General features: G+C 34.0%; 1 protein-coding gene across 1 annotated transcript in view; it reads left to right on the forward strand.

The window, feature by feature from the left end:
• Positions 1-21,831, forward strand: part of LOC111087312 (transmembrane channel-like protein 2) — a 77,676-nt gene that overhangs the window by 52,939 nt on the left and 2,906 nt on the right. Inside the window, 11 exon segments of the mRNA XM_022393552.1 lie at positions 1,195-1,323; positions 5,069-5,107; positions 5,109-5,137; positions 5,968-6,207; positions 8,503-8,628; positions 11,862-11,940; positions 12,977-13,016; positions 14,305-14,463; positions 15,703-15,793; positions 18,059-18,195; positions 20,436-21,158. Coding sequence (XP_022249260.1) covers positions 1,195-1,323; positions 5,069-5,107; positions 5,109-5,137; positions 5,968-6,207; positions 8,503-8,628; positions 11,862-11,940; positions 12,977-13,016; positions 14,305-14,463; positions 15,703-15,793; positions 18,059-18,195; positions 20,436-21,157 — 1,791 coding nt within the window. The 3' untranslated portion in view covers position 21,158.

The following is a 21,831-nucleotide window of genomic DNA, read 5'->3' on the forward strand; positions in this document are numbered from 1 at the left end:
ACATCGGACATTAGTAGTTTTACGAAAACATTACCTAACTTCATCGGTGATCAGTGAAGACCACAGAGCTAGCTAGCTCCCTATTAAACGAATTATACCTATATCAACTCGAAATTAACTCACTCATCGTCAACCCTCAATAAGACATCAAGGAAGTTCCAGACCAGAAAGAAGACTTTATATTGTTTGTAACTTTGTAAAATTTTTGTATATAAATTATTGTTTGTAATAACTATTTATAATAACCGTTATTGTAAATTATATTATTGTTTGTATGTTAAAATATATTTGTATTAAAAGAAAGAAATATTGTGTGTATCAATCTTGTTAGCAAATATCATAAATTGGATATATATCGGCATTTATTTAACTACTAAATCTAAATTACAATTTAGCTCAGTTCTGGCTATTTGAAATTGTAATACGTAACATACTAAATAAGAAAGGTCCATATGAGCCCATTTTTGTCCACTACAGGGAATCGAACTCCGGATTTTAGCGTTGTAAGCCCGTAAAATTACCGCTGACCTACTGAGGGATATTAACTATTTCTGTTAGACTTTCGTTAAAAACTTTTTTTATTTTACCCGATGGGATATGTTGTTTTACTATAATAAATTATCAGAAATACTGATATTGTAATTGTATAATTGCTGTATATGAATGAAATCGTATTTCTTATTTACATTTCACTTGAAAAATCAAGTTTGCAAACTTGTTTTAACACGTGTTTACTTAATCGTTTCTTAGTTGTAACACGTGTTGGCCTAATCGTTTTTTTATTTTCGCAAATAAATTAAATATGTTTAAATTCATTAAAAAACTAAAAATACAGTCATAAAAGGTAGTAATATACATGTTTAACATGCAAAAATGATACACATTATTTTATTCAAAAATATGTTGTTTTTCTGCTTCCATAAATCTGGTCCCTTGGAGTTTCAGTCGTAAACTTTTGAGGTTATAACGCTGGGTTCGATCTTAGCGTTGGGTACCGCACAGATAACCTATTGTGGAACTTTCCTTAGCAACGGACAAACGAGTTGTAAATTTAAAAGAAAAAACATAATTCATGCAACTCCAATAAAACAAAATCATATTTATCATATTCCAGTATTTAATATTTTGAGTATGTACTATTATAATACCCTTCTCTGTTCCTTCATCAAATCTCAGTCATTAACTTTTTTTCAGGAACTAGTGAAGTTGACCGTAATGGATTTAATAATGACGATTATCAGCATAATATTAATGGACTTTATACGAGCCATATTCGTGCGCTACGCCAACAACTGTTGGTGCTGGGATTTGGAAAAGAAATTTGTAAGTAGATTGAGAAATGTTTATATTTCTATTTTTAAAGAAAATATTTCAAAAGTTAATGATGACTGATAAGAAATTTAACTTTTTATTTATTCATTTGACGAACGTGAAATTTGTAAAAAATCATTATCTTTTCAAATGTTTTTTTTTCTCTCTTACAAGAATCCCATTGTAAATAAGGAATAGAAGATACTCTTTGATTTGTAGGAATGAATTGATATGCATAGTATCAAGAGCAAGTACATCTACTGGACAAAAACGGCGGTAACTCGAGTTTTGTTAAAAAAAACAACAACAACTAAATGCATAATAGTTCACGAGGTGCTAATGATGAGTTAACTCTGTGAAAAAGTTTTGTACTTTGCTTTTCTAATAAAGATCGAACCTTAAAGTTTATTTCATTATTTTGCATGCGAACTATCGCACTATAAGGTTGTTTATTTATATTTTATATGTTTGCGATATTTGTTAAAACTAGTCTTAAAAATTTAAAAACAAAACTCAGAAAAACTTATCCATATAATTTGACAATACAATGGGATGGTGTAATTTTTGTACAGATAGAAATAATAAATTTTATATATCTATTTAACTACATTCACCATAACAGAAGGAGATTGTTACACATAAGTATATATTTTTGTTGCTTCGGTGAAGTTGATCGTAGCCAACAGGGAGGTTCCGAAAAAAGGAAGAAACTGAGAATGCTCTCCTTGCGTCATTTTTTAGTACTATGAATGCTGAAGTGGCGACAATACGTTCACAAAAACATATCCAAAATATGAAACCTTTATTTTTGGAAAAATATTTTAAGATAGATAAACTTAACATTTCGAAACGTAGAACTAAGTCTACGAATGGCTATCCGAAAAAGAAAAAAACAACAACAAACGAAAGTTACTTATGTAACTGTTACAATAGTGGACTGTTACTTATTCTTTTACCATAAAATTTGAATTTCTGAATTAACTTTATAATTCGCGGTATCATTAAAATTAAAACAAACTATGTACTTAGTGAATCTCTTAAAGCACATGAAAAGTAGAATGACACAACTTGTTTACCCCCAAAACAAGGCTATTTTTAAGTCACGGTTATTTGACCAGTTGATGCTGTTAAAGTGTTGCTTTCATAACGTTTATTTTACGTAGCTTTGACCCCACACTGGCACAGCGGAAAGTCTGCGGGTATATGACGCTAGAAACTGGGTTTCGATACCCGTAATGGGCACAGCGCAGAGAGCTCATTGTGTAGCTTTGTGCTCAACTACAAACAACAAAGCTTAGTATTGTCAGAGATTTGCCGTCAAAGTTTGGCTGCATTGTATATATCAAGACTGTGCCGTGATAAGCGCATTCAGCTTCAAGTTGGTTTAACCCGCTAGCACATCGTCAACTCTTAAAACCAATTTTTTACTCAATAAACATATTCAAAAATTGCTCACGATCCTGAATCTTCTGGAAAGTTGTTGATAAATATATAAAGAAAACAAAGTTCACCGTATAAACAAATGTTGCTAAAAGTAAATGCGTTCAGAGGAGTAAAAATGAAAACTTGCGGTGTGTTAAGCGTTGGTGTTACTTGCTATACAGGCTTTGAAACAACGGTGCCGAAGTTTTGTGTAGTATCTAACGGTATCGAGTTTTTCATCACTAGGTGGCAGGTCACTCATATTAACAATGACAAAATGGTGTCCACTGATCTTTCTATAAATAACTACCTCTATATTCAACCAGGAACGCTATTGTGTAAGAACTGCTCCAATAGTAGGCGTAAGTAAAAATCGTATGTACAACTATCAGTTTTGTTAATATTTTAATAGAGTAAAAACTTTATAATCAAGGCTGAATGGATAAATGCTATGCTTTTGGGACAAATGTTATATGTGTTCTCGATACTGATTATACTTCATGAGAAAAAATATATATATATCTGATAGATTAGAAATAAAAGGCGTAACTTTTTAAAGAAAAGGTAGGAAAATATTCTGTGGCAAACAAAACAAAAAGGTGAGTATTTGTGTAATATGCCACATGGTTCGCTAAGACTAAGAGATCTAGGACTTTCCAGAACCAAACTGTCATTTTCAAGAACCTAATTTTCTTATTTTAACATAGTATGAAATCTACCGTAATTAAATAGCTAAATGCTTATTATATTTCTAAAAAAATGCAGAAACAACTGTAGAAAATGTTCTAGCGTAAACAGCAACACCTGAAATGTCGAAAAACACATATTCCAGCAAAACAAACCGTTAAAAGACATTTTAAGTTACAGCGCGTTGCACATTCACAGTCCCATACTAGGTGGTTAAGGTACTCGACTCGCAATCTGAGGGTCGCGGGTTTGAATCCCCGTCCCACCAAACATGCTCTCCCTTTCAGCCTTGGGGCGTTATAATGTAACGGTCAATCCCACTATTCGTTGGTAAAAGAGTAGCCCAAAGGTTGGCGCTGGGTGGTTATGACTAGCCGCCTTCCTTTTCGTCTTACACTGCTAAATTAGGGATGACCAGCGCAGATAGCCCTCGTGTAACTTTGCGCGAAATTCATAATAAATTAAACTAAAATGCGTTCTATACTTTGATCTTTCCCATCTTTATTTTACTGATAAGTGATCTTCCCGTATTTTATAGAAATCAGCGATGTTTTATGTATGTTTTATTTCAACGATTTCTGTCGTACTTGTAACGGTATACATAAAAATGTGCTATTGTGTATACATTACTCGATACCGTTAATTAAACGATTCGTTTCGGCGTCGTTGCTATTTGTCTTTTTTCTTGTTCTATGACGAATGCAAGAATGCTCTGGTTGGGAATATTGCTAATGTCCTCACTCATAGAAACAGAAGAAAACACTTAAAACCAGTGTTCTCACAGTTTTCAACAAAAAACCTTGTCATCTGTAGCACTTAAGGGCTCATTCCACATTTTAACATACTTAAAAAAGACCTTGTTGTTAGTTTTAATGGCATCAGTTTGCTGTTTCTCATAAACTCTTTGGTATTTGTAAGTTTACTTTTATTTTGGGATAAATTATCGTGGTACATCCTATACGTGTAAACCTTAACATGTACCATTTTTTGCTAATCTATAAATTAGTCCTTAAATTACCGACTTCTTTACATACCGCTCACTATCGGTGAGGTTCACATGTTGTATCATATTAAGTAATTTCATGTTTTTGTTTGTTACAACAATCATTTCCATATAAAATACAAAGGAAACCCAAACAGTAATGAGTGGGATTATATGGCAATATTGAAAGTATTTTTGTTTAAATGTTTTTGTATGATTCATGTTATAAGAAGTCTTCTAACCTACAGCGTTTTACTCTAGTGGGTCAACAATAAGTTTACAGACTTACAAAGCTAAACTTCGGGGTTCGACTCCCCGCAGTAAACAAAGTGTAGATAGTTTGTTGTTTAATTTTGCGCTAAAAAAAGAAAGAAGCAAAACCAAGGAACAGCCTCAAAGACCCCACAAGCGATTTGGTACAATAACACAGTTTGTTTAAAAATCCGTTAGGATCGGACCCCATCGGCAATTCTAGGGTTAATTTTGATGTTTTGAAATAAAATATGTAATTAACTACGGCTTTTCCGGTGGCTCATTGGTAAGTTTTAAATACCTATATAGCTAAACTTTTGGGTTCGATCCCTCTGGTGAGCACAATGCAGATAGCGCATTATGCAGTTTTGATCTTAAACAAAAATAAATTATGTGCGATTTCTTTTGTATTAGCCAGGTTATGGAGATTTCAAAATTGCTGAGAATATTTTGCCACCTTGTCAACAACCAAGGAATGATATGGTAAGTGCTGGATGCCATTTTACAGCAATATTATCTTAAAGAACAGGTTAAAAACCATTATATCTAATGTTACGCGAATATCTTACACATTGTCAACAACCAAGGAATGATATGGTAAGTGCTGGATGCCATTTTACAGCAATATTCTCTTAAAAAACAGGTTAAAAACCATTATATCTAATGTTACGCGAATATCTTACACATTGTCAACAACCAAGGAATGATATGGTAAGTGCTGGATGCCATTTTACAGCAATATTCTCTTAAAAAACAGGTTAAAAACCATTATATCTAATGTTACACTAAATACTTTTATTATATAGGATTATACCAACTACAAAAATAATAAAAAACAGATCAAAAATTCATGTCAAACATAATTATAAGAAATTTAAAACTACGAAGTTAATTTCTTGTTTCTTAATATGAACAGTACTGTTCGTAAAAAAACGTTTTAACAATAGCATCTCGTCAATCTCTTACGTTAAAAAAGTCCTAGCGCATTCGACAGATGCAAAGGTAATTTTTTATTAACTGAAAGAAAAGGATATCTAATTAACAATAGAAAAACAAACAGTCATTTTTTATGCCCAAAATAAATGAAAAATAACAGTTAATACTATATTTTCTTTCTTCCTGTACAATTTTATAATTCGGACAAAACCTGATTCGTTATGTCTGTTATCTTTGCCAGACGACTCCATTTCTTAAGCCTACTTCTAAATACATATTAAAACTCTTATTCATTATGATGAAGATTATTGTTGTTCTACAAATATGAACCTTATAGAAGTTTATTTTAAAAGACTTTACTCAACATTGTTTTCCAGGATGGGTATGTTCTTCAGTCCTGGTCTACCTGCTCTTAACACTGTAAAACTTTGCATTCTGATGTACGTGCGGAGTTGGGCTGTCTTGACTTGTAACATTCCTCATGAAAATGTCTTCAAGGCATCAAGATCAAACAACTTCTACTTCGCACTTCTTCTGATTATGTTGTTCTTGTGCACGCTACCTGTGGGATTTGCAATAGTTTGGCTTGAGCCTTCTTGGCATTGTGGACCTTTCAGGTAAGCTGCGTTATCACAATATTTCAGATTGCTTTATTATTTGTTTAAAATTTCGCGCAAAGCTAAACCAGGGCTATCTGCGCTTATCCGTCTCTAGTTTTGAACTTATATACTAGAAAAGAAGCAGCTTGTCAACAGCAGTAGCAACCGCCAATTTGGGGGCTACTTTTGTCTGACCAAATTGTCGGATTTGACAATCATTCTTATAGCGCACTCACAATTTCAAAGAGCGGAGCGCGTTTTTACAAGAATGGAGCGCGAATATAAACTTTTAGATTCACAGTTAAGGCATTGTAACATATAGGCTACGCCCTGCCCTCTACGCATGTCAGGTACTAAAGTCACTCTAATAACGTACGGAAGCGTAAGTATACGTTTTCTAAAACGTTAGCCCGGTATGGCCAGGTGGTTAGGGCGCTCGACTCGTAATCTGTTGGTCGCGGATTCGAACCCCCGTCACACCAAACATGCTCGCCCTTTCCGCCTGCGAGGACATTATAATGTAACGGTCAACCCTACTATTAGTTGGTAAAAGAGTAACCCAAGAGTTGGCGGTGGGTGGCTAGTGCAGATAGCCCTCGCGAAATTCATAATAAACCAAACCTAAAACGTTCATATTATCTATGTATAAAGAGATGAAAATGAATAGAATACAGCATCAAGAATTGTCATGACTGATAAAGTCCGTAGGGAGGCTGGTAATTGATTTGAACTTAACTTGATCGCGGATGTGACTTAATGTCAGAATCTTAGAAAGCTAAGTGCATATATGACTTTTAAGTGAAAAAAAAAAGAAAGTAGTTAAGTTTTATTTATAGCTGCTTGGTGTGAGAATTTTTTTTTTCTGAATAATTTGCTGAAAATACTGTCAGCGTCTGTACGAGAACCTCTTAGTTCTCAATGAAACTTTTCTCTGCACTTTGAAATTTTGAACGCATTTGTAAATTTACGGTACACCGATATGCTTTTTAATGTAATATGCTACACTCATATTAATGATTTTATATTTTATCAACTAGATATTCTTGCGATGATATTTTTGAGCAGGTAGCGCACGCGAAATTATTCTACAAAAAATCGCGAAGATAAGTAAATCAATAGCAGTATTATTAATTACTAAACAAATGTTTTTCTGGAGGATACTTGATCACCCTGAAATCACTGAAATAACAAAGTGTATAAAATAAAAACTTTTAAATTTAAATGATAGGTTTTATCTATTTTTTTTTCTGTGAAATATCAGCTGTAAAAGAATATTATGAAGTTAATGTATTTATGTAGAAATTGTAAGCTTTTTTATATTTTAAGAAATTATTACTTTGTTTGATGTTTAATTTTTTAAAAATAAGCATGTGATTCACAAACGTTGGATCGGCCGTTTATTTTGAAAGAAACCGTTAAAATATTTCGTGCAAAGCTATACAAAGCGCCTCTCTGTCTACCCCGGGGAATCGAACCCATGATTTTAACATTATAAGTCTGTAAACTTATCGCTGTCTCATTGTGCTAGGCTTATTATATCATAATGATACATATAACACCAAAAAGCTATTTAATACCCAGTCTGCGAGTTAATCAGACCGAATTCTGGGAATTGGGTAGGCTATAGGGAGTATCGCGGTCTCCGATATTCAAGTTAGAACCAAGAAAAAATGTACTCAGATAAAGGACTCAATCTATCAACCTTAAAAACCACACTTAACCCCCCCCCCCCAAAAAAAAATCACCTATTAATAGTGCTCGTGCACGAAGATGGAGAATTTAGGAAATTGGCCAGAATCTGTTTCTCTTGTACAAAATAGTAGAAGTGTGCATGTTCATGCAGGTACTGCACCTAGCCATCTTATGGCGGCAAGACCTCGGTTATCTCTATTGATACAACTCGCTAAAATCGTGGAGGCCCGGCATGGCCAGGTGGTTAGGGCGCTCGACTCGCAATCTGCGGGTCGCGGGTTCGAATCCCCGTCACACCAAACATCTCGCCCTTTCAGCCGTGGGGGCGTTATAACGTGACGGTCAATCCCACTATTCGTTGGTAAAAGAGTAGCCCAAGAGTTGGCGGTGGGTGGTGATGACTAGCTGCCTTCCCTCTAGTCTTACACTGCTAAATTAGGGACGGCTAGCGCAGATAGCCCTCGAAAGTGCCGGAAATCTTTGTTTCGGAATCAACCCACCAAGCTTGTCTCCTAGATTGGGTGTTAAAGTAAGTTAACCTCTACCACAGAAATAAATCCGTTAAACAATTTAACCTCCTAGAGATACATCTAATCAGCATTTAACGTTGTCTTTTACCAGTGGTTATGGCCGTATCTACCGAGTATTCACAAGCTACCTCAGGAATGTTCTTCCTTCCTGGATGAATAATATCATTGAGTATCTTACGTCACCAGGATTGGTAATTCCACTTCTTTTGTTGCTCGTGTAAGTGAATCATTATCATTTGTGATGATTTCATAACTTTAATACTTTATTAAATTGCTGTGTCATGCATGAATAAAAACGTCTGTCTTTAAAAAAAAAATCTTTTATTGCGAATCTAATATAGTAATAATTGACTGTAATCTCATTTTAGAAAAAATTCAGAAAATTGTAATTATATTTTTTAATATTAAATTTCTGTAATTTGATATGTTTGTTGTTGTTCCACTAGAGGCCGTCACTTGTGTTTAAATTGTTGTGTCCGCGATAATTGTTAAATTATTTCACTCACGAAAATATTACTTACTCTCTACTCGTAAAACTTCCCGCCAAGAATCTAAACCTGATAATGAAACTAAAAAAATAGAAATAAAAACTGTGATGTAAATGTTCTAAAACCGCATGATTTCATAAAATAAAACTCTTCTTTATCAATAATTCGACATATTTCTTAAATAACGAACTTATAAACATTATTTCAATTTTTCATGATTACCAGTCAGGTCTAAAAATTCTTTGACGTCATCAAACAATTGGATGACCTTTCTTGACTTTAAATGTAATGTGACCGTATCCTGTTTGAGTTATCCACTTCAAACTAACTTAGACGCCAGCTGTGGTAAATCCAAATTTGCTTGAAACCAGTTCCAGCTAGAACGAGTGAAAAGAAACTTTCCAGACTGTGTGTTTGTTTTTTAGAGCAAAGCCACATTGGGCTATCTACTGTGTCCACCGCGAAGAATCGAACCCCGGATTTTAGCGTTATAAGTCCATAGATATACCGCTGTTACCTTTTAATTTTTTTTAAGGGTATGGTGTTTATCAAAGGATTTTCGTGAAAAAAATCTCTTTGTCTCTTGAGTTTTGAACAAATGACGTAACAGGGCAAACCCTTCCACCAAGCATCCTAATGACAAAAGCTATAGATGTGATAACTAAACAAGTCTGAACAAGTATAAACAAACACTCTTTATACGAGTAAAATATAACAAAATGGAATATCTTCAGCTTTATCAAGACTTTCTTGCTCATTTTTTCTAATTTTCGGACATCTACTATCGTAGAGTTTTGTCACAGCTATTCAAGGTTGCACCACGTGCTTGACTGTTACGTTTTCCTTTTTTCTAATCAGTAAACAATTCTAAGTCAACTTGCAGTGGTTGTAATGTTGATAAGAAAAAAAACTGGCTAATATGATTTAATACACGTGCTTACCACTTGTTAACTTCCGATTTTGTCTTACTAGTGTTAAAGTATTCGCGTTTTCTGCAGATACAAATATGGACACATACTTTAAGCACATACTTTGCATTTTTATCAAATATAGCGTTTTCTGCCCTAGATAATAAACAACATAAAAAATCACAGTGCAAAATATGTGTCTTCGAACTTCTCACAACATGTAAGGAGTTTATATTCATAAAAAAAATAAACTAAAAATTATCTATGCATGGATAACTTTTTGGAAAACGAAATTGGTTATTTAATTTGGTTACCCTTACACGTACTAGCTCACCACACTTAATTTTTGCGTTAATTCAGGTAACTGATTACCACTTGTTCTGGTTACAATACCTTACAATATGTTCCCTGTAGTCGTCCTTTTTCACAACCACGGAAAAGTACTTAGAGGTGTAACCATAAACATTTTTTTTTTCAACTCGTGACCTTACAGTAATGAATAATTTGTAAAGGAAAACTGTATAAAAAACTTAATTACGTGCATAATATAGCTAAAGGCTTAATGGCAGACACTACAGGTGCCATGCCCAACCTAGCTAGGCATGATAGATGCCTTGTTAGGTGATACGTTCTGAGGAAGACGAAAGAAGGAACATTGGAAATACTCTTTGAAAGTATACAGTATGAACGAAATACTTTGCTAAAAATGTAACTTAACGAGTTACAAAATATGCTATTCGTCAAGTTATAGAGAAATAAAGGAGTCATTAAGGGTGACAGTGAACGGAAAAATCTCCATTGAATGTATATATACGCTTGGTTTGTTGGTAACACTCAAACTGCCTCAATGGTTATAGAGTTCCCGAACCTCAAGCGGAAGTCTACTAAAATTATTGCGTTTAACAATAGCTGTTTTGAAGTTGACTTTAACTGCATTATTCAGTTTTAAATCCACGACTATCACAGTAAACTAAATAGATGCCCCCTCCCCCAGTGGCTCAGCGGGAAGTCAGGTTTCGGTATCTTGGTGGGCACAGCACAGAAAGTCCATTTTGTAACTTTATGCTTAATAACAAACAAGCTAATAAACATTGCAGCTCTGGTTTCTCAACCGGTTTCAGTTTAGAAAAATAGAATAACTACACCTGTCCTACGAACGGAAAAATTAAATCTATAACACGCCTGTTTGAAATCAGTACTGCAAATCGACAACTTTTTTTATTTAACTTTTGTTGAGAAATATGGGAAAAAATATATTTCAATGCTATTGGTATTGTATTTACTTCAGAATGACCTTATGTCGATAAACAGGTAATACCAGGCACCTTTTCCGTTCGTTATTACGAGATAAAGATAAAAACAAAGTGAAAATAACAAAATATTAACAATAAAAGAATGACACAAATTGTTTAGTGAAATTCAGTTGTGTTCCAAGTTTGTAGTTCTGTATATATATATATATTTCTTAATGTCTAAAATATTTGTATTGCTATTTATTTTACTTGTGTAAGATTTGCATGAATGTAAGTATTGATAAACTGAAAGTTTCGGGAGATATAATAACTTCACAACCTAATTTTTCTTAACAACTCTGCTTTCCTTCACTGACACAATTATCAAGTTGATAAAATTATTTGTAAAAAAGAAAGAAAAGATAAACTTTCAGCCAAATACTAATTCGAATTCTGCCAAAGATTTGTGGCTTACGGTAAATTTGATATATATATATATTTAACAAATCGGCTGATTCTCAAATACGCCTTTGTAGTTTAAAAGATATGGATTTGTTTGTTTATTGTTAAGCACAGAACTATTCAATGGGCTATCTGTTATTTGCCCAACGCTGGTATCAAACCCCGCTTTTTTTTAGCGTTATAATATCTCGGGCTTGCCGCTGAGCCACTGGAAGTTAGAGAGAGAGAGAGATATTTGCGACTCTTACCTATTCCCGGATGTATGAAGTCGGTGTTAAAGCGTTAACTTTTGCAACAGTATAAATAGATATGCTTACAATACAGTGACGTAAAGTGATTCGTGAAACATGTGTCTTCCAGGTTAATAATTTATTACCTGATATCGTTGACTGGTTCACTTCGTGAGGCCAATAATGATTTAAAGATACAGCTACGAAGGGTAAGTTTGATGGATTTATGTGGAGAAGGTATGTGAAAATAAAATATGATATAGAGATTTTTGGAAAGTTATTTATGTGGTTTTGTAACGTTATCGTGTACAAGATGTGTTCGGATATTCCCGTAAAATTACTCCCATCCAAATGTCAGAACTGCTGCTGCCCATGTTCAAAATTATAACTGCACAGGAAAGAGTAAAATTAGTGTTGCTAGATATAGTTTCAAATGTTTTAACACAACAGGTTTACCTTTCAAAACATTCCAACAATGTAAATAGTATTATGATTTTTAAATTTAAAATGGCGGAAATGTTATTAACACGCTAAACCTAATAGCCTAAAGATTGTTATGATAATATTAATACAAGCTCATATATACAATGAAATCAAGCAGCACATTGAACTCTGCAGGATTTTATAGGAACCAATACGGTATAATATATATTTTTTTGCTATTCTAAGTTTACAACTCAGTAAAATTGTTTTGAATGACGATGATCGTGGAAAGTTGCTTACGGTTCACTCAGAGGCGCCCCCTGAAAAATCTACTGATCACATATTATTTTTCAGCTTTTATATATATAATAAACTCGTTTTGTATCATTTAATAAAAAATAAAATAAAACTTGTATAAATACTATTACATTTGATTTGTTTTAACGACAGTTTTATTAAAAAAATAGATAAATTTCAGCTTTTTAATTTATTGCCCCCTAAAATTTTCTGCCCCCAGTGAGTGGAAAACCTGGCTATGCCACTGGATTAATTGTTTTTCCTCTTCTGAGAGTTTCATATATATGCATTACTATATCTGTTGATTTATTATATGTACTACTTAGTTATCTAATGGCATGTCCATATACAGCAACGTTTTTTTAAATTATTGCAATGATTTATATATCCAAAACACACGTGTTTACGTTATAAGTTTCAATAAGTTTGTAGATGTTTCATCACTTCAATCGAACTCAACACATTCAGCATAAGTTTTATACTTTTTAATGAGTTAGTAATTAACTACATTTTGAACCATTTTAGGAGAGATCACATGAGAAGGAGGCCTCGAATGATGCTAATGGTGAGTATATTTTATTTCCTGAACACATTTGTACTCGTAGAATAAAATTTGCTGTCTGTCATTACAATAGTGCTCGGAACAAACATAATTTAATGTAGGTGTAGAACCACTGCTAGCTCTGATTCTTGTGTAAATAAATATATTTCACCGACTTAGGTGTTTAGGAGAATAACAACCTCTGTTTGTTATTATCAACAACTTTTTAATGTCACATAGTCAAACAAATGTATTAGGTAAGTAAATCATAGCACCTACCTCCACCCCCACCCCCAGTAGCACAGCGGTATGTCTGCGGACTTACACTGCTAAAATCCAGGTTTCGATATTCGTGGTGGGCAGAGTACAGATAGCTCATTGTATAGCTTTGTGCTTAACAACAACAACACACTCCACCCCTAATAAACGAAAACCTTGCATATTCATTAAGAAATGCAGTAACGTGCTTTTTTATAGTACAGTTTTTTTGATAGCAATATTTCTCTTGAGGCTTGATTAAAGAAAGTATACATATTAAGAACGAAAATCTAAGCTTCAATAGAAATTCAAACTCGTTCCCCCTTGCTTTATTCAAATAGTCCTCTCTTCTTTCTTTTTTTTTAAACTGGAATGTTTATCATTTTCTAACACTATTTATTGTATTTTTATATTAGTAATTATACTAAAGATTATTCAGTTTGTTATTTTTCATAGATTTGCTGAAGATGGAATATATGTAATTCCGAAAAGTTCATTAAAGATGTTTACAATTATTGCCGTGGCTCTACTATTGATTATCTGACCTGATGATGTTATAATGGTTTGAAAACAAACGTTTTTAGCAGGAAAGAACAGTTTTTTTTTGTTTTTTTTAAGAACATAACTACTCAATGAGCTATCTTTGTTCTGCCCACTGCAGACATCGAAACACTATTTTTAGTGTTATAACCCCTCAAACTTACCGATGATCCACTGGGGGCTGGAAAGGACAGAAACGGGGTGCTATCACAATGTTGCAAAAAAAATAAATAAACTTTTAAAACAGGAAGGGATATAAATTAAGATATTGTTATGATATTCCATGTAAAGAAGTTGGGACAGAAGCTAGAACATTGTCACAATATTGTTATGATATTCCGTTTAAAGAAGTTGGGACAGAAGCTAGAACATTGTCACAATATTGTTATGATATTCCATTTAAAGAAGTTGGGACAGAAGCTAGAACATTGTCACAATATTTCAAAAACTTTCTTCAACAGAAGGAGACCAAACTAGAGATGATGAAATAATGCTCTAATTGACGTTTCTTTAGCAGGAAAGGAAGGTGGAGGAGGAGACAAAACCCTGGCTAATAAATGGTTAATCACAAAAAATATATTGCCTGTGTTACCCACATGTAACAAATTCCGAGAACTAAATCATCTGACCGAAACTGAAATCGAACAAGAGGACGAAGAGTCACATACGACAGGTAGTGAACCAAAAATCTTAGCGTGTCTGTTCATATTATTTATTTATGAAATATATCACAATCAGTAAATATATTCAGAAAACAATACATATATTTGTAATATGAATTGTAATGGAGTCGATCAGAAGGAAAATCGACCAGTTATCATAAACCAGCTAATATTTTAACATAATTTAAATGTAGATTAATAAAACTATTATTCTATATTCCTTTATTATATGTAAGAAAAAGTTACTACGTAATTAGGAACGAGTACATACAAAATGAACCAGGAAAACACATGGTTCAACTTTTTATTCAACGTTTATGTAACTCATTTAAAATTATAATTACCTAATCATGGCAATTTTTCTTATTCTTATTGTATATCAACGAACCGACAAATATTGTGTATCTTATGGAGCCAAATCTTTTAGGGAAAATAGGCTATAAAAGAAGAGAAAGATAATTCCAGACGTCATCTTTAGAATCTTAAATAGCGGTAAAAGATTTAAGAGCTTAGAAAATGTTTACAGAAAGTTATTATATTAAGTTTATTAGAAAATCCATTAAAGAAGGCAACAAAGTAAGTGTTTTTTGCACTTACAAACTAAAACCATGTCAAAGAAAATCCCAAGCCTGATGATCGTGGGGTATGTCAGTAAATCCATTAGAAGGGCTATACAGAACCTCTAAGCGATGAATTCATATGCTGATATCTTTGTATACGCTGCTAATTGACTTACAAGTTATTTAAGTTAACTAAAGCGTTCTTGTTCGGACACGTAATGCTTGAACTGTACTCTAAACACGTTTAACATGTCTATCTGAACTAAAAGTTAGTGGAATTCTTGAGACCATGTAGAACAACTCTTGTCATAACTCAAGCTCTGTTCTTATATTGTTTCAGAAGTCACGTAGGTCATTCTAGAATTTTTCTTTTGAGTTTTGAACTTCCCACTTGGAACATCATCGTTTTTACTGGCCAGTGAAATCTATCGTAAGATTATTGATTAGACATATCATTCTAAATCATATAGAACAATATGAACAAAAGTAATATAACTTTCTTACAACTGTCATGTTCTAATAAACTTTATGACATTTGCAACTTAAACGGCACCTAATGGGATAAATGTTCTAAACAGTCAAATCAAATTTTTTCAAGGTTTAGAAAAAGCTTTCCCTAAACTAAAACTGCTGGCCAGATACATGAGTACTCTCTTATTCTAATAGAGTGATTTACTGTCAATTTTTCAGACACATCTGTCAAAAGACAAGTGCAGTACCCGTTGCGAACTGAGGAAAACCATTTAGACTCACCAAGTCATCGTCTTAATGATCATAATAGGTTAGTATCAAAGAACGTTTTATTCATATAAAAACGTAGTTGTTGTTTACCATTGAACAGATTTGTATATTTGTTTCTGTACTACGTGAAAAGATATACAAGGGCTGCTTGCCCATAGTCATTCTTCATTTTGAACTTGTAGACTAAAAGAAAGGCAGTTAGTCAACAGCACCCACCGCCAACTCTTGGACTACTTACATAAGAGTGGCCTAAGTGTTAACAGTGGTTGCTACTGACTAGCTGCTTTCCCTCTAGTTTATCAGTTCTAAATAAGAGACGGCTGGGCGCAGATAATACTAATAATTTCGTAAAAAGATACTTATAGAATGTGTAATCAAGTAAAAATGCACAAGTGAGCTAAGATGCTGTAAAAAAAAAGGGTTTCTATAGCGGCTGGTAATGCTGTAGGGACAAACATAAAAAAACGTAACTGGATTTATGCTTAAACACGATCATATCAGTAAGAAATTAAGTTATGACGTGAAGAGCGAAACGATATGTTTGCCTGATAATACAGGGGTTGAGTACGTTATATTAAAACGATTTTGGAGCCTCAGTACGTCGTTACAGTCCATTTCGCTTTACCCAGTCATGCTCCGTCTAACGACCATGATCCTTGACAATAGTCCTACAGCTTAGATAGTTCCGTCTTAAGGCTGCCATGTCTAAAGCACACCCCTTCTTTTTTCAGGCTTTCCATAAGCCATCTAGTGTACGAATACGACATTTTTCCAGCATTTGCTTCAACAGTCCAATCGCACAAAAATCCATAAGCGCCACATCCTGTGAAATAGCATGAACACCCGTCTCATTCTCTAGCTGTCTGAGGTATGCGACGGTTGAACAATATATCCTGGAAGCAACTTATTTACACGTGACTCTGTCGCTTTTCCAGGTGGAGATTCTTTTTAATTACGTTGCATGTTATTTCATTATTTAAAGTTGCTGATGACATTAAAATTGTGGGTGTTGCAGGCTGTGATAAAAACGCTACTGCCTTAAAAAGGGATTTGACTATTTGGTGATTTGGGCGAACAAATGTAAGATGGATTTTAATCATAATAAATGCAAGGTATTGCATGTGGGATATCACAATTTGAATTATCAGTATAATTTTGATGGGAATGACCTTAAAAGTGTTATGGAAGAAAATGATTCTGGTATTCCGGTTGATCAGTCTCTTAAGCTATACAAATAATGTTTGTTTCTAGTGGCAGGACAAATATGATTTTAGGTTGTGTCTACAGAAGCACTGAATAGTAGTCTAAAAATATTATAATGTCCTTGTATAGGTCATTGTTGGTTAGGACATATTTTGAGTATTGTGTTTAGTCTTGGGCTTCTTACCTCAGAAGGAACATAAAACTATCTTATAACGATGGGTTAAGATCTCTGAAATTGTTATCTGTGGAGAAAAAAAAAGAGTTAGAGGGTATTTGATTGAGGGTTTAAGATTGGTAAGGGAATTGATAGTGTTGAAGCATCATCTTTTCCATATTTAATGGTGAGAATGGTAACACTAAGAGAAGCGAATATAAATTTTGAGATGGAATAAATCATCTTCATCTGAGACAATCTTATATTTCTAACATGGTGCTTGGGGACGAGTTGCCTTCAGTAGTGGTGGATGCAGCTAACTTAAGGGAAAGCTTAATAAATATTTGAATGAAAAGTGTTGGTTTTGATGTGTTTTTTAAGAGTTTATTTTAACTTACAGCCTAGATGTACCAAAAGATCCCTTGCTGTCCTTTAATTTAATTTTATGTTATATTGTCTAAGGCACGTAGACGGCTTTTGCTATTGATTTTTATGTTCAGGTGTTTTCTCATGTTACAAGACACCAGAGCCAAGATACGACTTATCGCAGATCTTTTCCGAGGTGGGCGTGTACCTCAAGTTGATCCATATTACTTTGGTATCCGGTGTTATTAAGTACAAAGGATATTCCCGCCTTGAAAATCTTAAATCCCCAATGTAAGTGTATGGATATTTTTCGTCCAACAGGGCTGTTACATGCACTTACCAAAAGTGATCAGTTTTTGATGGTATCATACTACCTCAATGAAACCCCCAAACACTGTCAAAAGTTCTTATACATGCCATTCCACCGTAACATTATGTCGGCTGTATTTGACACGCGACTTGTTGATTTGCATATTCAACATTGTTTTAATACAATGTACCCAACCCTGTGTAGCATCCGCCATCTTACCTGAGTGTGATTTATTCATTTAAGTTATTGTTTTTTACTCCGTTTATTTCCAGAATTACAGAAGAAAGTCCCAGAAGAGGAGGAGACGGGGGAACTGTTCCTCTTATCACTATCAGTCATCCTATAGAAAAACACACTGACATTAACAAAACACTAAGTTTGCCTCACCAATGTAGTACAGATAGTACGGGTGAGTTTTTTTTTTGTTTATTTGTTCTTAAGCGCAAAACTACATAATGAACTATCTGTACTCTGCCCATCACAACCCGATTTTTAGCGTTATAAGCACTCAGACTTACCCGCTGAGCCATTGGGGGACGGTGGGTAGTCACATGCTCATTGCTTTTTCCCATAGGTTTTATAAAAAAACGCCCTGAGACACAGTTCTAATAGTTATCGGTTTAGTATATGGTCCTAAATGTTAACTATTATCGTAAATAAGCACCAGTTATTAAATTATTTCCACCGGAAGAGCTATTAAAATCCGACTAAAATTATCACGGTTAGTAATAAATAGTTTTAATTATTAGTAATAACAAAAGATTCTATGACCACTTCGTCCTAGGTCATCAGTTGGGCACCCTCTATGCTAACAGTGTTTTCGGTCTTAACACAATATTTTAGCGTTGTAAGTTAGCAAACTTATCAGTGTCCCCCCGGGAAACAATCAGAGAGGAACAACATTTCTTGTTATTTATTTGAATAAATATTACTTCTTGATCGTTGTGTTCTGTAAGAGATCTGTAACAAACACAGTTTAAGTTAATAATGAATATTATAACATGCTGCTCTCTCTGTAACTCGTGATTTGTATGTAAGATATGTATTGATATATCACAAAATACTAGGCTAGTATTATAAAAAAAAATGTTTAAGAAATAGGGATATACTAATTCCAAAGATATTGTGTTTTCGAACATTCTCGTATATAAAACAAGCATTGTTTGCGTCTGATTAGCTATCATGCATGAATTCTCCAAGTCTCCTCGTAAATTAATACAACTAATTTACCCGCGCTCCGCTTCGGGATTCATACACCCATTTCTGATTTGGAAAGACCTCAATGCATCGTTCATACTCCTCCATTATCCCAAGTTACTTCTATAAGAACCCCAATGGTTCCGCACACGAACAAAAACCCCGTTATAACACTCACACATGGTATCTCATCACGTGTGCCAAGCTTGTTTGGTCCCTATAGCTTGTACGTGTATGCAAACAGTTTTAAACATGGCGACCACGGGATCTCATGGCAGACTCTTACTCAACGACACTATGCCTAGACTTCCATCATACCGGGGTGACCTTCCGGGGGACGTTTCCAGCACAATCAAAATAGGTAGAATTTAATGTATCAACTTAACACTCAAATATGTACACACACACACATAGACAGTGTAAGTTCAAACTGTGTTTAATTAATGTTCACTTAGAAATATAACAGCATTTAGAATCGCAATTGAGAAAAAGCAGGGTTGATTCATAAAAACGACATTGCAAAAGCCGAATTAGTAATTTTTATTAAATAAGGTTTGTGATGATTAGAGCGTGTCTTACGTACAGTGAATAGTCTCCTAAGTATACTTAGACACTTTTATTCACAGATTTATTGTACAAGTTGTGACGGGCCTAGTTTTCGTATTGTGAATTCGTGGCATCATTATTCGTTGTCTGTTGCTGCACAAACGCGTCCCTCACTTCGGCGCCGTGGTAATAAGAGTGATAGTCAAATTCCATTATTCTGTCAGGGAAGGTTGCTCTAAGAGTGTTGTTGACTAGATACCTTCCTGCTAGTGCATTACATCACCGCTATGTGAATATAGTTCTTTCTATGCAGCTTTGCAGGAAAATTCTGAAACAAACAAATTATACAAGTGTCACAAAATTGAAGAAAAACAAAGATAATCGTACGTTTCAGATCTGTACCTGATGATACCTTTACTGGCAAAACCATGGTCGTGAAAAAATGAAGTTTTTGTGAAACCTACAATTGTCTTAGTTTTTCTTCAATTCTGTAATTATGAAGTTTCACCAAGTACCGACGGTTTCAAGTATTAATTATATATACAAGTATCAAATAATTAAGCATGTTTTTTCTCTACTTGCAATGAACGTATTTCGTATGAGATTATATTGACACTTTGGAATATCTAACACGTGTTTTTTTTTCACACCCTATTTATGTTAAGTTGTACTAAAAGTAATATATTAAATAAAGAAAATGTATTATATCAAATCTTATTCTAATAATAATAATAGTTATTTTTCATTATTGTCGGTTTGTCGGAAATCTAAGCCTCATACTTAAATATACACTAAGTTAAGTATTTACAGCTTCGATCTGTGAAACATAAACATTTTCAATGAGTGGATAACATCGTTATTTTCAGGTTTAGTTCTGTCTTTTATACGTATGTCAACTTCTTACAGGATCGGTCAGAGCACACAGTCCAGAACAAACTGAAATGACAGAAACATCTACCGGAAATAATCATTCGATAGTTGAAGATGAAGAAATGAAGTCCGAAACAGAGTTTTCTACAAATAAAATAAAAAACGAGAATTATAATATTACGTATCACCAGGGTGCAGAAAACGATGAGATAGTAGATAACGTTAATCACGGACATCCTCTAACCACACAAGTTCCAATACAAAACAATCACGTTTATGTTTCAAAGGATCAGGGAAGTGTTGAGTTGGCTGACAACACACCTGTAGATATAGACACTCTATGTAATAACCTGTCGCATACTTCAGCAATTCCAACAGCGCATGAAAACAATCAAAATAATACAATGAGTAAAGATTTGGCGTCAACAGTGCAGAACTCTGACAGGTGTTACGAACTTGAAGGCCTTTCACCTGTAAGCCAATCAGAAATGCTCAATTCGTCAGAGTTGACTGAAGTTAATGTTACACACTTACAACCAAGTCTAGGAGACGTTTCGGAGTTGCCTACTTACTGTACTAATACCGAGAATGAGCAACCAGAGCACCCTAATCAAGCCAGTGAAATCAGCACCCTTCACCTTGCAATTCCTACACCTGAACCTGTGCCAGAAACGCACGCGACTCCACTGGAAACAAGCTTAATACAAAGTTCAAGGACAGAAGAAGGTTCAACACCAGTGGACACACTGCTATGGTAATGTATGCATAACTTCTTATAACCCTTAACTATTCTTCCGAATCGATTTTTTTCTTCTTCCGGGTCTATATAGACCTAGCGGGGAAAACGTTCATACCTTTTTTATTGAAATGATTATAATATAAAACCGAGCATAACTTCTTATAACCCTTAACTATTCTTCCTAATCGATTTTTTTCTTCTTCGGGTCTATATAGACCTAACGGGGAAAACGTTCATACCTTTTTTATTGAAATGATTATAATATAAAACCGAGCATAACTTCTTATAACCCTTAACTGTTCTTCCGAATCGATTTTTTTTCTTCTTTCGGGTCTATATAGATCTAACGGGGAAAACGTTCATACCTTTTTTATTGAAATGATTATAATATAAAACCGAGCAGTTTTATTTTGTGTCTCAGTTCTAGTTGAATCAAACAAGATATTCAGAAATGTTTTGTTATCAAACAACCCCTCCTAGTTACTTAGTATCTGGCCTTAGCATTACTTGAATGAGTTTACTTGGTTCATTTGAAGTCATTATGAATTTTCACTGACGTTTGAAAAAGTTGCAAGGTTATCCTTTTTAAGCCTTAGATTTTCAGGAACAAGAATATAATATACCGTATTTTTCGGTGTATAAGACGCACTTTTTTTACCCCAAAATTTGATATCAAAATCTGCTTGCGTCCTA

Source organism: Limulus polyphemus, unplaced genomic scaffold (assembly GCF_000517525.1).
Source record: "Limulus polyphemus unplaced genomic scaffold, Limulus_polyphemus-2.1.2 Scaffold2002, whole genome shotgun sequence".
Taxonomy (NCBI): Eukaryota; Metazoa; Arthropoda; class Merostomata; order Xiphosura; family Limulidae; genus Limulus; species Limulus polyphemus.